Source organism: Lepidochelys kempii, chromosome 4, assembly GCF_965140285.1.
Source record: "Lepidochelys kempii isolate rLepKem1 chromosome 4, rLepKem1.hap1, whole genome shotgun sequence".
NCBI classification, from domain to species: domain Eukaryota; kingdom Metazoa; phylum Chordata; order Testudines; family Cheloniidae; genus Lepidochelys; species Lepidochelys kempii.
This window is the reverse complement of record NC_136383.1, coordinates 115,762,323-115,777,350: the sequence shown is the minus strand read 5'-3', so window position 1 is coordinate 115,777,350 and position 15,028 is coordinate 115,762,323. Positions and strand designations below refer to the sequence as shown.

General features: G+C 46.6%; 1 protein-coding gene across 1 annotated transcript; it reads right to left on the bottom strand.

Moving 5' to 3' along the window:
- Nucleotides 1-5,336: 5,336 nt before the first annotated feature.
- On the bottom strand, nucleotides 5,337-8,278 carry MSX1 (msh homeobox 1). Its single transcript, XM_073342526.2, has 2 exons — nucleotides 7,706-8,278; nucleotides 5,337-5,856 (listed from the first exon to the last, which is right to left on the bottom strand). Exons 1-2 carry the CDS (start codon nucleotides 8,172-8,174, stop codon nucleotides 5,426-5,428), a joined length of 900 nt encoding a protein of 299 aa, XP_073198627.1. The 5' UTR covers nucleotides 8,175-8,278; the 3' UTR covers nucleotides 5,337-5,425.
- Between the last annotated feature and the right edge of the window lie 6,750 nt (nucleotides 8,279-15,028).

Genomic DNA, 15,028 nt, shown 5'->3' with positions numbered 1-15,028 from the left:
CTTAGCCTCTTTCATGACTTCCGGTTCTTTCAGTACCTCTGGGTTTGCCAGCCCAAATTCCCTCCTCCTAGGGAGTAATTGCAGGCTATCTGCTCTAAATAGCTTCCAAAACACACCTCCCTTTTCCCAGACAGTGATTGTAGATTACTTCCCTATAGCATAGCCCCTTTCTGTTGCCAGCTTCCTGGCTTTATAAACCCCATCCAGCTTCTCCCTCAGCTGGACTTCCTCAGCCAGCTAGGCCTTAGCACACCCTGGCTCCAGGTTATAGGAGTCTATAGGTTAATTGGCCTAATTTACCCCGTCACAAGGAGGTTCATTCAGAGCCTCAGACTCACAGGGTGTTTCTCTTACAAAGAGAAGCTGTGAAATATATAACAATAGTTCCATTTAAATTCTCATCATTAAGCTTCAGAATCAACAACCTAGTGAGATGCAGGGGCAGGGCACATCACATCTGTCTAGAGCAAAAATGCAGCTATGGTAGGTGACCCTGTTATAACACAATTGTCTCCTTACTCCATTACAACACAGCTCCAATTGTAGTGAGGGGAGTCCTTAAATGTATTGCATTACCAGGAAAGTAAAATGGGTTGACCTGGTTAGGGAACACTGTTAGTTGGAATCATGTTGTAACCCAGTCAGTGGCCAGCTGCACTGTATATTGAAGTCACTGCTACAGCCATATTTGTAATATGTTAATATTTATTATTTGTTGTATAGATGGGCCCTCAGAGCTATAGCTCCAGTTTCACTGACTACACACTTACAATTAATTTTTCAAAAGTTCCTAAATGACTTAGGAGCTTGAGTCTCATTTTCAATAGTGACTTTGGCCTTGTCTACATACAAAAACTCCACTGGTTTAACTATACCAGTACAAGCCCCCTAGTGTCGGTGCAGTTCTGTGGGTATAAGGACACACAGCTATTTTGATAGAAAAACGATGCTTCTAACAAGAATAGTTAAACTGGTACAAGAACTGTGTGTAATCATGGACTTGGGCTCCTAAATACCTAAGCGCTTCCGAAACTTTTACCCAACATGTCATCGGGGTCACATTCAGAGGGACTAGACACTAAACTGCATTTCAAATTCAATCTTAAATTCTGCAAGAAACATTGAAATAACCAGAAATTCACTAAACACCATTAAACCATGCTCTAGTGGGGCATTTCTTCCGCAGGTTTTTCCAGTTGTTTGCTGTATGTATAATGGGCAGTGTGATCCTAAATTTGGAGCAGCCTGCTTCCCTGCTTTTTTTAATTTCACCTTGTGACAGGAGCCTTGAATTTTGGCTGTCCACTTCCTATGTGGAGAAGCACGCTTTGGTGTTGGGGGCGGAGGGGTGGCATGTCGTTTTGAAAGTATGGAGATATATGCTGGTTGGTCACGTGTATTTAAAGGCTGAATTCTTGTGAGTATAATGTAGACATAAACAAAATACTGCGACTGGACTCCTTTCGGGGGGAAGATTTACCAAAATGGCTTCCTTTTTCGTTTGTTTACACTCCCCCTGGTCTGGCTACTGTGTGTATTATTTCCTCTGTAGAGATTTGCATTAACGTGCTACTTCTTACATGGGAGGCGCCCTCTCGGGCTTTGTCTGGTTTGCTTTCTCTATAGCACAGTGTGGGGGGGGGGGCGAGGGGGGGTCTTACATGCAGTGTTCTATAGCTGGGGGATTTGCGGGGAAATCTCCTTGTGTTCCGTACGTTGGGTGTGCATAGCCTCCATCGATATGCGTCGGGATACGCTGTTTGTGTGAGAGGGGATTGCCTGGCGGGAGGAGAGATATTAAGCAACTTTGCTTTGGCTACTCTCTATCCTTGGGGCTGCGTGGCGCCAGCACCCTCAAGTTGAAAGGAAAACAGCCATTCTCATTTCCAACTGCCCACTGAGATCCTTAAGGCGACAAAGACACCAAAGTGAGTTTTATTTGCTGGTAAGCCAGAGGGAAGAGAAAAGAAAAGCCAATCCCCCCTTAAAAAGAGCCGACAAATCCTTTTTGCTCTTTTGTGTGAGCTTTTCCTATTCACATGGCGCGTTCATCCGTGTGATTCCCAACTTATTGTCATTACTTAGTTATTAATTGTTCTCATCTGGGTTTAATTGAGCAACCAGGGACTTTACCCCAAGGGTCGGGGCCGGGGGACCTAAAGCACAGGCGCGGTCGGTAGGACTCGTTGCTTCAGAGATCCACCCCAAGTTGGCACAGTGTAAAAAACAACAACAAGAAACGCGAGAGAGATGAAAGGGCATGGCTCTGATGTCAAAGCTCAGCGTTCTTTGGGTGGTAATTAATTTAATATCCACCCAGAGGTGCAGGCAAAGGTGAGGGTGGCAGGCAGCCCCTGCTTTCCCAAAAGCAAACAGTGTGTGTTGCCTGAAGACCTGGGGGTGACTCCTGCCTTCTGATCCTTTGAAAGGCCCTTCTCAAGGTGAATTCTGGTACGAGATCTAATCTCACAGGGGGCAGCGTTATCCCAGGCCACTCTCTTGGAGCCGGAACGTGGGAAATCGCCAGCATCTCGGTGTGTCTCGCCACCGTGCAGGGCTCTCTGCCCTGTTGTCGTTATTGCAGCCGCTGTCGTTTTCACAAAGCGGAGAAAAGAAAGGACAAGAAGACGGGCACGCAAGAAAAAGGAAAATAGCGGGGGGAGGGGGGATGAGGAGAAAGATGAGAGCAGGGAGATTAGAAAAGCAAGCGCTGGAGAGAGCGGCAAGGCGCAGGTATGTAGTGCTGAGTTACTGAAAGCATCATTGATAGTTAGAAGATGATAAAAGTCTCGCCCACAGCTACAGTCTCGCTGGAGCCATGTTGTGCCTGCAGAAGATTGCCCGGGCTCATTACAGCAATTATTTCTCTTCTAACTTTGCCTCAACCTTCATGTTTTAAATTGCTGGCAAGGCGAGCAGGGGAAAGCCCGGTGCCATTGCTTGGACGTAAAGACAAAACGAGAGAGAGAGAGAGAGAGAGAGAGAAGTCTTTGCCGAACGATCCTTCCCAAACCGAAATCAGATTGAGTGGCACGGTTAGAGAGGAATTTATGGGGAGCATTCATGTCAAAGCAACAATGGGCCCGTGTAGCGGGGGACTTCATTGTACTGAAACGCGGGAGGATCTTGGGGGTTGAGCTCGAGTCTGTTGGTCCCAGACGAAATGCTTCCCTACGGCCAGAGGGTCCCCTATTTGTTCCAAGCTCTGCGTCCACAGGGAGAAGAACAGCCTCATACTTGTGACCTTCGCGTTGGGCAAGCGGTGTTGTAGGTTTTGCTTTACAATACCAAATAGCTGCGTGCGATCGCCGGGAGCTGGCCCATGGATGACTTACACCAGTTCCCCCGCGGTAACTGAACACCTTTAATATCGCTAATATTTTCTTGAGAGTAATTTTGACAAGTCCAGACTTCAATCAAAGCCGGTTTGAAATTGACCTTTGTAAGAGTTACGGAGTCCAGAGAACCTGAGGGCTGGGGGGTCCCCCCGAGCTCTCCAGGCGCCAGCGCGAAGCTGAACTTCAATCCTACAGGGCCCAAGGGCAGAATTCCTGAGCTGCTAGCTGTCCCCACCCTTTTCCTTTAAGAGACTTGCCCTCCCTAACCCCACCTCCCACCCGCAATGCAAGGTCTGTCCCCTCCACTGCCCAGTCCCCAGCCCGCCTGCTGGCTCTCCCCACTGATCGCGCTGCCCACCCAGTCACCCAGCATAAGGCCTGGAGGGGTCCAGTGCCCCTCTATACACCGAACCGGCCTCGCCCCTCAACCCAATGTCCCGTCTCCCTCCTCACACACACCAGGCCGGACTGGATCCTATCCTTCATCTCTGCAATGTTCCCCCACTTAGCACACCGAGTTACCTACATCCTCGGAGTAACTCCAATAGCTTTCAACCAGAAACTGAATAGAGGCCCCTGCACATTCCCCTCAACCCCATAGATCCTTCAAAGCCCCAAAGCCCAGCCTGGAGGAGAGGAAGCGGTAGCCCCATGTTTCCTGTGAAATGCCACCGACTTCTATTTTGCTTGTAGCCCCGATAACTTCAGATGAGAAACCAGCTTAACACTCCCCCAATACTCTGGGAGTTTTGAACTAGACAAACTGCTCGGGATTGGGTTTTTTTAATCTCACCAGCAGCACTCGGGTTAGAAATGTACCACCTACTTCACTTAATCGCACAGAAAATTGGGGCTCGTGAAATGTGAGGATACAAAGGAAATTATTCTGTTCAACTGGACTTTGAAATAATCTGGGACAAGAAAGGGAACACACTCGGTTCCTCAAGCAGTCAGCTGAGATCAGCATTCCCAGTGCATCTGACCTCTTCATTCCAGGATTCTGACAGTTACCGAGCAATTCATTTTGAGTCCCAATTGTTAGATGGGTCAGGATATTTCTTTCGCATCAGAGAAAAAGTGGGGGAACTTTTAAGTAAAATTCAAATAAATCCGGGAGTACACCCTAAAATATGTTACAGGCTGGGCAATACAGCACCATGTGGATAACCCTGGCCCAAGGAAAGTATTTTTCATGTGTGCTCGCTGCGGAATCTCATCTACACACTGATGTCTTATTTGGGAGGAGAACAAATCCAATCCGTTAGCTCAGGTCTGGTGTGGAGACAAAGGGCAATCAACATACGGCAAGCACTGTAGCTTAAAATTAATTTATTTAACAAATATAGCTATAATATAAATGATAATAAAATTTCAAATATACAGTATATTACATAGTACACAGGGCCCCTTCCAAAGGAGCTGTTGGAGGAAGAAACACAGATAACAGACAGCGCTGTTAAATGAATACGAAGAGACTATTGTACATTTTGTCTCTTTCTTGCGTAAGAGAGAGAAAAGTGTTCCTGGCATTCAGCCTTTGTCATTTCAATTCCAAGCCAACCCTTCCCAAATAACGCAGTGGTCTATCCCCAAACTCTTAGCTCTGCCTGAATGTCTCGGAATTAACCTGGGAAGGAATCACAGGGCTTGGAGCCACGGCCCCTTGTCTGAGCTGGAAGGATGGTTGATGTTTTCGGTTTCTCCTGGTTTGGGGATCTGAGGGAGGAGCAGCTTGTAGAAACCACTGGCGAGATCGGATCAACGTTTAAACGCAGGGAGGGTGCCGAAGAATAAAGAGCTAAAAGAGGCAAACAAAGCCAGACTTGACCGTGGAGCCCGATGGCTGGAAGTCTCTGCAAAGGGGCTGTCAGGAACTTCGCAGAGTGTGAGGAGCGTGGAACCGGGGCGAGAGATGCAGGGAAAGGGCTGGCGGGGGGGGGGCGCGGGGGGGGGCGCTTGAAAGCCAAGCTGAGGGTTGGTGGGGACAAGATGGCTAGGCGGGGACAGGAGCTGGCCCGCTGGCTTTTGAGGGAGGGGGCGCCCCAGCCAGGCTGCTGTCGGGTGGGTTCCGTGTGCCCCGCTGCGCTCTATGTGAGGTGGTACATGCTGTATCCCACGTGAGCCGTGTACAGTCCCACGGGCGCCACTGGCAGCCCTGCCCGCTGGAAGGGGCTGGAGGCTCCGTACAGGGAAGCGCCCGCCACCGCCGGGCCGCCCAGAGGAAAGGAGATGCCGAAAGCGGCCGGGGGCAGCATGGGCTTGGCTGCCATCTTCAGCTTCTCCAGCTCGGCCTCCTGTAGTCTCTTGGCCTTGGCGCGCCGGTTCTGGAACCAGATCTTCACCTGGGTCTCGGTGAGGCTCAGCGAGCTGGAGAACTCCGCTCGCTCGGCGATGGACAGATACTGCTTCTGCCGAAACTTCCTCTCCAGGGCCAGCAGCTGCGCCGTGGTGAACGGGGTCCGAGGCTTCCTGTTGGTCTTGTGCTTGCGCAGGGTGCAGGCCGGGGGGCTCAGCCGCCCTGGGGGGGAGGGAGAAGGGGCAACAAGGACCAAAACAAAAAGCCAACTGGTTATCAGCACATCGCACCGGGCACGAGGCAACGCTGCAGAGCCGCTACCGGGCGCAGGCTGCTAAATTCACAGGAGGTCCCCCCACCCCCCAGCCACACACACGCATCAGGGAGGGGTGGAAAGAGGGGTTGAGTCTGGGGGCTCACATTCAGATCCTAGCCCCTGCCTAGATGCAGGGGGCTTTGGAGCGGGCCTATCTCCAATGTCTATAGCACTTTTGAAATGATCGCCCGCTTTCTGCGGAGCAGCGCTGTGTGTTTTTCAAAGAGTGTGTAACAAAGGGTTCAAAACTCTCCCCCCAAATGGTCACAGCCCCAATGATGCTAACTAGTACCCACCGAGGGCTCATAGCTAGATCATCCATCTCCCTTCATATAAAGCAGCCGACAAAACGCTTTGCACTGGGACAGGTAGCCATTTATCCTCAGTGTCCGCTTACTTTTTAAAATGTACAAGGACATAAAACGGGTGCCGGTGTTAGCCTAGGGCAGAGGGGGAAGACTCCCAAGAAAGTGTGTGTGTTGTCTTTTTTTTTTAATTGGACTAAATTACAAAAATAAAACAGGCAGGCCTTCTCAGGCTCACACCCTCTTCATTAGGCCCCTGGGAAAGAGATTAAGCATGTAATTAATTATGAGCTCTGAATTAACACTCTGTCTCTCTATTGCCCTTCATATCCTTCTGCTTCCTGTGGCCTAATTTAAAATGTAAAAAAGAGACTCTTCCGAACCCTGGCCTGTTTTATTTTGAGTTAAAAATACTTCTGCTAATTTTGTAATATAAATCAATGAAAGCCACAAAAATATGCACACAACTCACTTTTGGAGACTGTCCTCTCTCAAGGGCCTTTGAACGAGTTTCACCGTGCTGAACTCTATATGGCAACATGGGTATACATCAAATTCTGCTCGTTTTATTTAGTAAGGGGAGAAGAATTGGGCCCACAAAGAACCAGAGAGAGAATCCTCTGTACTGAATTTCTGGAACTCTGCACAATAATTAGACATGATTTTTTCATCTAAATAGAGCTCATCCGGTTTGATATTTTTAGAATTTTACTTATATCAAGAATAAAGTGAAAAAAAATCTAAAATTGCAGATTTACGTACTTTCAAAATAAAACGCTTGCAGTTACCGAGCCTGCACTCATGACGCCTGTAACGAGTCCCGGGACTGAAGCATCAGGATTGAAGAACCTGATCTCTATGTGTATCGCTACAAAATAATACAAACCACTTTCAACAAGAACACCACTGAGCTGAAGCCATGATTGGAGAATGTGTATGGTTCGTTCAAATCAAAACTTGAACTGACATACGCAATCAAGTATTTTCCCCCCAAACAACGTTTGGTAGGAGACATTTCAATTCCCCCTTTCCACTTGAAACTCTGAAGCCATCTTCTGCCATTAGAAACGTTTTAAATATTTTTTTTTAAAGAAAGCATATTAAACGTGCTGGGGAAAGAAATTGCACGGGAACTTCAGTATAACCAAATTCGCTTAAGCGGAACTCCAGTTCTAGTGATCTACCAGGAGTGTCCCAAACTGATTCAACGCAATGCGAGGTGCAAATAGCTTTTGGGGAGCTTTTGCTTTTTGTTGGAGGGGGAGGGACACGAAGGGAAATAGCGGCTTCTTTGTAATGAAATTTAAAACTAAGAGTCCCAATCATCAGTCCCGCGGAATTCCCCTTTGATCAGGACTCTGGAGTTTGCGTCCTAGTGCACACAACATACCCGGCACATGGCTGTATTTACACGTTCAGTTTAGCCACACGAATCGGATCTCCTACTTACTAGGCGGAGGTGGGGAGAACCTGGCGTTCTGCATCCAGGCCGTCCTCTCTTGCTTCTCGGGGCTTTCCGATTTGACAAGTGCATCTTCGGACAATTTTACTAGTCCCCCGACAGGAAAATGGCTGTTGATCTGCAGCGGGGAAGCCGGCGTCTCTGCTGCCACCGATAAGGATCCCACCCTGGGACTGAGGGTCTGATGAGTGGAAGTCCCAGCAGCCTGGGGCACTGCCCCTTCGGTGCTGGTGGCGATGCTCTCTCTGGCCCCCGGCTTCCTGTGATCAGCCATGAGCGCCTCCACGCTGAAAGGCAGGAGGGATGGGGACACTTTGGGCTTGTCACCCTCCTCCTCTCCTCCCATCGCCGCCACGCTCGCCTGGGTGCAGCTGCTGGGCTTGCTGAAAGCAGACGCAGGAGACTCCTCGATTTTGACCCCGAGCTGTACAGTAGTCATATCAACACCGGGGGCCATGCAGAGGCAGTCCTCCTTCCCGACCTGAGCGCTGAGCCGCGGCAGCCGCCGTTCATGGGGGTTGTGACCAGCCAGTGCAGCAACGACTCCTTCGCGTCGCTTTCGGGGCGTCGGGCGCTTTTCAGCCGCGGCTCCCGGCTGGACTTGTTAATAAGGCCCAGCGAACTCCAGAGCTGTCCAACCAGCGCGCAGAGGGGAGGGACGGCCGCTTCCCATTGGACGCGGCGCGGCACTTCGCTACTATCAACAGGCCGCTGCCTTCTTGCTCCCCCTGAACCGCGAGGATGTTAGTGGGAAACTTTCCTCTGGAGTAAATTCTGTGCCCGTCTCTTGTCTTTTGCAAGAATGGCTCCTATTCAAGCCGCTTGCGTTCCATTCACTCCGGGGTTTTGTTTGTTTGGTTTTGTTTTTACTGCGATGGAAATTCTCTGAGCTGCACATTTCTAACCCCCAGATTGTTTTTTCAATGTAAGGAACATGGCCGTTGATGCGATACAAATACACGTCTTGTTGTTGGGTTTGTTTTTAAAGCTGTGGCAATGAGAAATATAACATCAGCTCCCACGGATAAAAGTACCCTCCGGGTTCATGTCCAATAAGCGCCCGGGGCGCATTGTAAAGAGTAGAAAAGATCCAAAGGGATAATATATGGATATATTAATACACTCCTGAAACTAAGTCCAATTTTGTTTGTTATTGACATAAAAAATGTTAACATAAACAAAACAACGGGCTGCCAGTAGTGTGACCTCACAATGTGAGTCCTTATAGAGAGTCCATCAGCTGTCTGCGCGTTTAAAACACGGAGAGTATTTAAATGAGCACACATCGTGTAACAGGCAGTGTTTACGTGTATACATGTCTGTACGCATATACATATATAGTTGAAGTATGGTATATTTCATTCAATAAATATGTCTGGATGGGCAGATACAGTAACATAAAATAAAATATGCATTCATGTGAAAAGAAACCCTAAGTTTCTCGACCCATTAAAGACTTGGCTATTTTGTTTTGTAACTTTGTTTTACGATCCTTTATCCTTGTGCCCAGGACGGATGTGCAGTAAAGCTGAGCAGCCCTCTAATACTGTGATTGGCCACTCGCTGAGAAAAGTTTATTGATAGCTGCAGGGCTCTAATCTCCTAGAAACACAAGAGGCTCTTGCAGTCATTTAAGGGGAATTATCTAATCGGAGAGGGACAGCGAATTCCCTTTCATTTTAACTGGATCCAATAAAACGTGTAGGTTATGAGCATATAGATTATGAAATGAATTGATGTAATGGAAATTTTATTATCAGATACGTGACAGATCTGTTTGATATGAATTATCATGTATATGCACATATAAGATAATTCCTTTATGCATCCATATCTGTACAAATCATCTTTAAATAAAGGAACATATATAATATAAACACAAATATTATACTAATGTAGGGTATAGCGTATTTTGTTGCTTATATTATATATGATCCCTTACAAAAAGATTATTTGTATATGTATATTAAAATCTACGCACATATTGATGCCCACTCATCTATACACAAGAGTACATGTGTTAAATGAATTGCATTTTACTACCACATTTCATTAATGTAGGACCCTTACATTGTCATTGAAAAGCTGACGGTGAAAACGGTTTCCAACAATGTGATCAAACTCTAGTCTGTTGTTGTTACTTTTTCAAAATCCATATCCCCTGCCTCCGGAGAGCCATGTGGAATTTACCAGTTCTGCCCAGCCTCCCTGCTGCAGTCTGGTGGGAATGAAGAACGATTTTCCCCCCCTGCGGCTCTTATCGATCCTTCTGAGGGGCTGGGTCGGTCCGCTGGGGTGAGTGGCTTCTGCGAGAAGCGGCTGCATTGCTAATTGCGAGAATAAACAATCTGTCACGATTAGTCAGTGCCTCTAATAGGCAGACAAGTGATGTTGTTTTTAGGCGCCAGCAGCGGTCTGATCAAAGGCTTCAGCTGGAGGGGGACTATTGAGGACGTTAACCCGCATCAAGGGAGCAAGACGCCTTAGCCCTGGGACATCAGCACATTCAGCCTGATAAAATTAGTTTGCTCTACCAATCACAGGACATTTTCCCAAACCCCGATGCTGGATGCGGGGCAACATTGATTTTTATTTTTCAAATATAATCTTTTTTAAATTGCCTCTTGATCCTACAGGTAGGATCCTTATTTCTGGTTCCCAAACGCAGTCGTTCAATAAGACGGGGGTCATGGGTTTGTTAGACTCACTGGCAGCTTTTAAGTTGCTTCCGATCTCATTGTTTTGATGGAAACATGAATGGGAAATATATTGTTTACTCTTTTGTAAACTGCATTGGGGAGCGGTGGGTGTACTTGCTGGAGTTTTAGGAGATGGGTGTGTAGCCCGCTCTCCCTGAGAGTTGTCAGTTTGAGATAATTACGTCCTTGTTCATTTCCCAGCAATGAACGCTTTCTGTTTACGTTTCTGTCATATTTGGAGGAATTTTAATCAGGATAGCATAGCAAGGGCTTGATTGTAATTCACAGGCTGGCAAGCGCTTTGCTTGAGAAGGGGAATCCAAGAGTGGTTTTTTTTCTTTTATCTTTTTTTAAATTAAACATACAAGCTCCCAGTTCAGGAGGAAGAGATCAACTTTACCTCCATGCAACGAACTCTTCCCTGGTACTGGTTTTTTTGTTGTTGTTGGTTTTTTTTACGTTTAACAGAAGGATTTGAATGTCAAAGCTTTTCCTGAGTGAGCTGCTCTGCTATGGCGGATCTAAGCACTGAGGGATTTTAGACCATTTATTTTGTTTGTGTTATGATGACACTCTGACAGCTGCTTTTCAATAGCTCTCAGTCATTCCCCTTTCTGGGCTCTCTGAAATTCCGAAGTGAAGTGGGGGCAGTAGGCTGGTTTATGGATGTTTGTTTCCGTTTTTATTGGAATTTGCGGAGCTTCAGTAAGGCGCTTGCGTTGGATAACAATATTGGGCAATTAGCATCCTACACAGTCCCGTTTGATACAATGAATGTGCTATGAAAACCGATTACCTATAGCATTTTATTTCAGTGTGTGAATACAACAAATGATCATGGGAGGGGGGAGAAAAGGCAGCTCTAAGCCAATTCAGGGCATTGTCTGCCTTTTGTAAACGTTACCTTTGAATTAGTGCGGAGAAATAAGAAAGAAGGGGTTGAAAAGACGGCAGTTCTCTTTTGTTTTAGGTTACCGGAGATCAGACAGCTCTGCAAAGTACATGACACCCTTTGCAGACAGGGGAACGGGCCAGTCCATAAACCGAAATGTCAAAGCACCCTGGACCTGGACTCAAAGTGGCCATGTGCTCGCATTGATAACCAAGGATGCCCTATACTGAAGATCGTTTGGAAAGATACATCACGATATTTACAGACGTCTAGTTCGTTTATCGTGTGGCTGGGTCTTTATGGAAACTTCCCAGAGATCAACACACATTGCTAGTGTTAAAATTGCCCTGCAGACTTATTACCCTTTCAGAACTCTAAGCTTCCCACCCACCCCACCACCCCTCCTCTTTTCCACCCCGAACCTTAATAAAGTCAAACGAGCTGATCAAACATATTCTTAACTACTTTTAAGGTTAGAGCCATCTGGTATGTTCCTCCTGAGATTATGAAGAGTGGTAATTTTGTTGGTCAAACAAGCCCCAGTTGCAAAGACGTCCTTGTCTCTTTAAGACTTGGTAGGGCTCGAGGCTGAATGGAAGGCACTATTTCAAGTGGCCCAAATTAATTTGATCGCGACATTATGATGCACTTGGAAAAGATGAAAGAAAAGGCCGGCCGTCTCCTCCAAGATCTCTATAATTATAGATAATATATCCTATTTCAAAGCAATTAGCTCAATCAGGCGTAACGAGGCACTTTGCTGCCAGGGAGTAACAATGCCTTACGGTTATTTAAGCTTCAAGATGTCAAACAGACTCCGAGACTCTTTGCTTTGCCCAAAAGGGAACTTGGCTCTGTTGGTGAAAGTCCCCATGGCAAACGCAGTAGCTTCCCTTCAGTGACAACAAACCTTTAAAAAAAGGGGGGGGGGGAGCTTTGATAAAGGTGCCAACTTTCCTCCAAAGTACTTCAGCATCATTCCTGTCGGCGATTGTGTCTGCGATGGTGAAAATACTACTATACAATTAACACCGTATCACTCACTACTGCTCCTACCTAGTGAGATTAAACCGACCCCCGTGTAACGTCCCCCCCCCCCCCCCAGCATCACTCTGCCACGCTGTTGACCATTGATTTTAGGCTTCTTTTGTTTCCCAAGCCACTCATTCACTCCTCCATTTGACCGCTTTTTTCTTTCTTTCTTAATATTTTCCATTTGATCTAGAGGATAAAGCATTCATTGGATGAGTTAATCGTCGGGTCTCGCCAGCAAATATGATCTAATTTGATTCAAAACAACTTCCATTCATCCATTTTCTTCCATCAATGGGCCTGAGCCTCCCACCATTTAAGCCAAAGGGAGTTTGACGGTCGACTTCAAAAGGAGCAGCATCGGGCCCGAAGTTTATTTCTGCTCTGGAGCCGCCTTCCACGTGTGTACCTGAGACTTGGCATTTCCCTATCAGCGGAACCTGGTTGCTCTGAGGCTGTTCGTTTAAGCCACTTTAAGTGTTAAAATTAATTGCTCTCCCATTTTTTATCTTAAACCTTAAACACATAGCGATGACCAGGCTCCCAAAGGAAAACCCAGCACCCCCGCAACTGACTATAAATTATGTCCTTCTGCGCCTTTATATATATATATATAATTATATCTACGGGCGAGGGGGGGGGGGGGAAGGTTCAGAGTTTAAATAGCGATGTCAGAAAGCTGAAGTTCAGTGCAATAGCTGACCAGCCACAAGACACCGGAGCAAAGCGATGCCGTGATGCGACTTCAGGCCCTGGCTGTCTGCAACTGTTTAGGAAGCGTTGTGTGTGTGTTTAGATACATATGCCTGGGGCCCGATCCTGCCCCTGCTAATGCCATGAATTTGTGAAGCGGGATCCGTACATCACCGTCTTGTACCAAGTCATCGGTTTTTTTTATCTGCGCTTGAATTAAGCGACAGTGAGGCAAGTAAGCCCCAGAGCCAGTGTGTATTTATAGCCCAGCCATACCCCGGGGGTTATATCTGCAGCCATGTTGGGCAGCCAATCCCACGAGAAACAGCGTTTCGTGTAACTGCATTAGATTTTCCTGTTCAATCCAGCCACGTTACTAGCCATTACACACACAACGTGGAACTCGGCTCAAACCGGCCCTGACTCCTTGTCCAGCTTTGCCGGCCAATGACGTGCGCTCCACTAGACCTTAGTAAAAAAAAGGGAGAGTGTTTTATACCTCACCCTTAGCTCCTGGCAATGCCCCGCTAAGCAAAAAGTTTAGCTTTGAAATGTGTTAAAGAGGGGGCTGTGCGGGCCCAGTCAGGGCATGCTTAGCTGAAACACTGACGTATGGCAATTATGGTATAACTGTGCAATTAACCTGTCAGCTGTCGTTCCGATTACCTTTATTGTGAAAAAGGGGGTGATAAAGCGAATATCACAACGGTTTAGTGCTTTGAATGAGAGGAGATCAACAGAGAGCTGGGAGGATATAAATATGAAGTAAATAAAGTCGAACCCGCCCTCTCTTTCTGTCCTCTTTGCGCAAATGGGAACCTTATTCCATGACTCATTGTGAAGCGAGATCGAATGCGGTCATTATGAGTAAATATGGTAGTTAGGGCTCCACTGGTCTTTTTTTCTAGAGGCAAAATTATAAAATATGAAGGATGTAAATTATGTTCTCTCTGCTCTCTTATAAAGGAGGCTCATTCAAAGCAGAACGCTCTCCCCCAACCCCATCCCCTTGAGCCTAGCTGAATTCCACGCAGAGCAAGGTAGATTTCATTCATTTGTGTTCGTTTATTGGCTAAATGTCACCAGACGCAATTTGTCCCGAATTCTGCAACATGCGAAAACAGTTTGTGGTTTAAAGAGCCCACGCTGGTCCTGCCAGCCGATGAGCGTAAATTCATCCCCATGCTATTTTACAGTGTTCCCATGTTTACTCCATGTTTCTCAGAAGCATTTGACATAGAGTTGCATAAGAAAAGGATTTCGCCAGTGCCAGTTACGAGATTTGCTAGATGTTTTAACAGGCAGAGCTCCCTCACAAAAGCTGTATTGTTTGCCTGCGGTCTGGGTTTCCATTTGGGGTAATTATTGTATTCCCAGTCTTCTTCTAATCATTTGCTCACAAGGCCATCGGGGTTTTTTTTTTTTTCTTTTGAAGAAGATGAAATGCTCCAAATTGTAAAACCATTGGAACAATCCCCCGCTTCTTTTCCTATTGTGAAACAGCCAATCCTTACACGACGATAAATCACTGGAAAACGTATGATGCAAAGGCCATTAGAAAAGTATATAGCAGGGGGAAAAGCATGTCGCCACATTTTCTTAAATTGCAAACTCTAAAAGTCCCCGGTCGAAGTCTGTTCCCAATAGAGATGTTTCCCTTTTGCAGCAAATGTGCCCACAGAAAAGAATAAGCGAGCACTACTTTATAGTGGGGGTATCTATTTCAGCTAGATAATAATCAGTTCCTGGGAAAATACATACGAAGGAAAATACAGGAAGAAAAAATCCCCCGAATATGACAGATTTTATTTGTCTAGAGGATTTTCTCTTCCATCAGCTGACCGGTGTAAATCAGGATATCCCCCATTGCAGTCAGAGGAGCTCCGCCGATTTACGCCAAGCGAGAGCCCTGCAGATATCTAATCTGAAACTGACGATACTTTCTGCTGCACGTATTTTTAACTTTCCTATTGGCTTCGTGCAGCTTTCCAGGGT

Coding starts and splice junctions, on each gene's coding strand:
- MSX1 (XM_073342526.2), bottom strand. CDS start 8,174: ATGGCCCCCGGTGTTGATATGACTACTGTACAGCTCGGGGTCAAAATC. Junction 5,857..7,705: donor GTTCTCCCCACCTCCGCCTA/GTAAGTAGGAGA, acceptor CCTCCCCCCCAG/GGCGGCTGAGCCCCCCGGCC.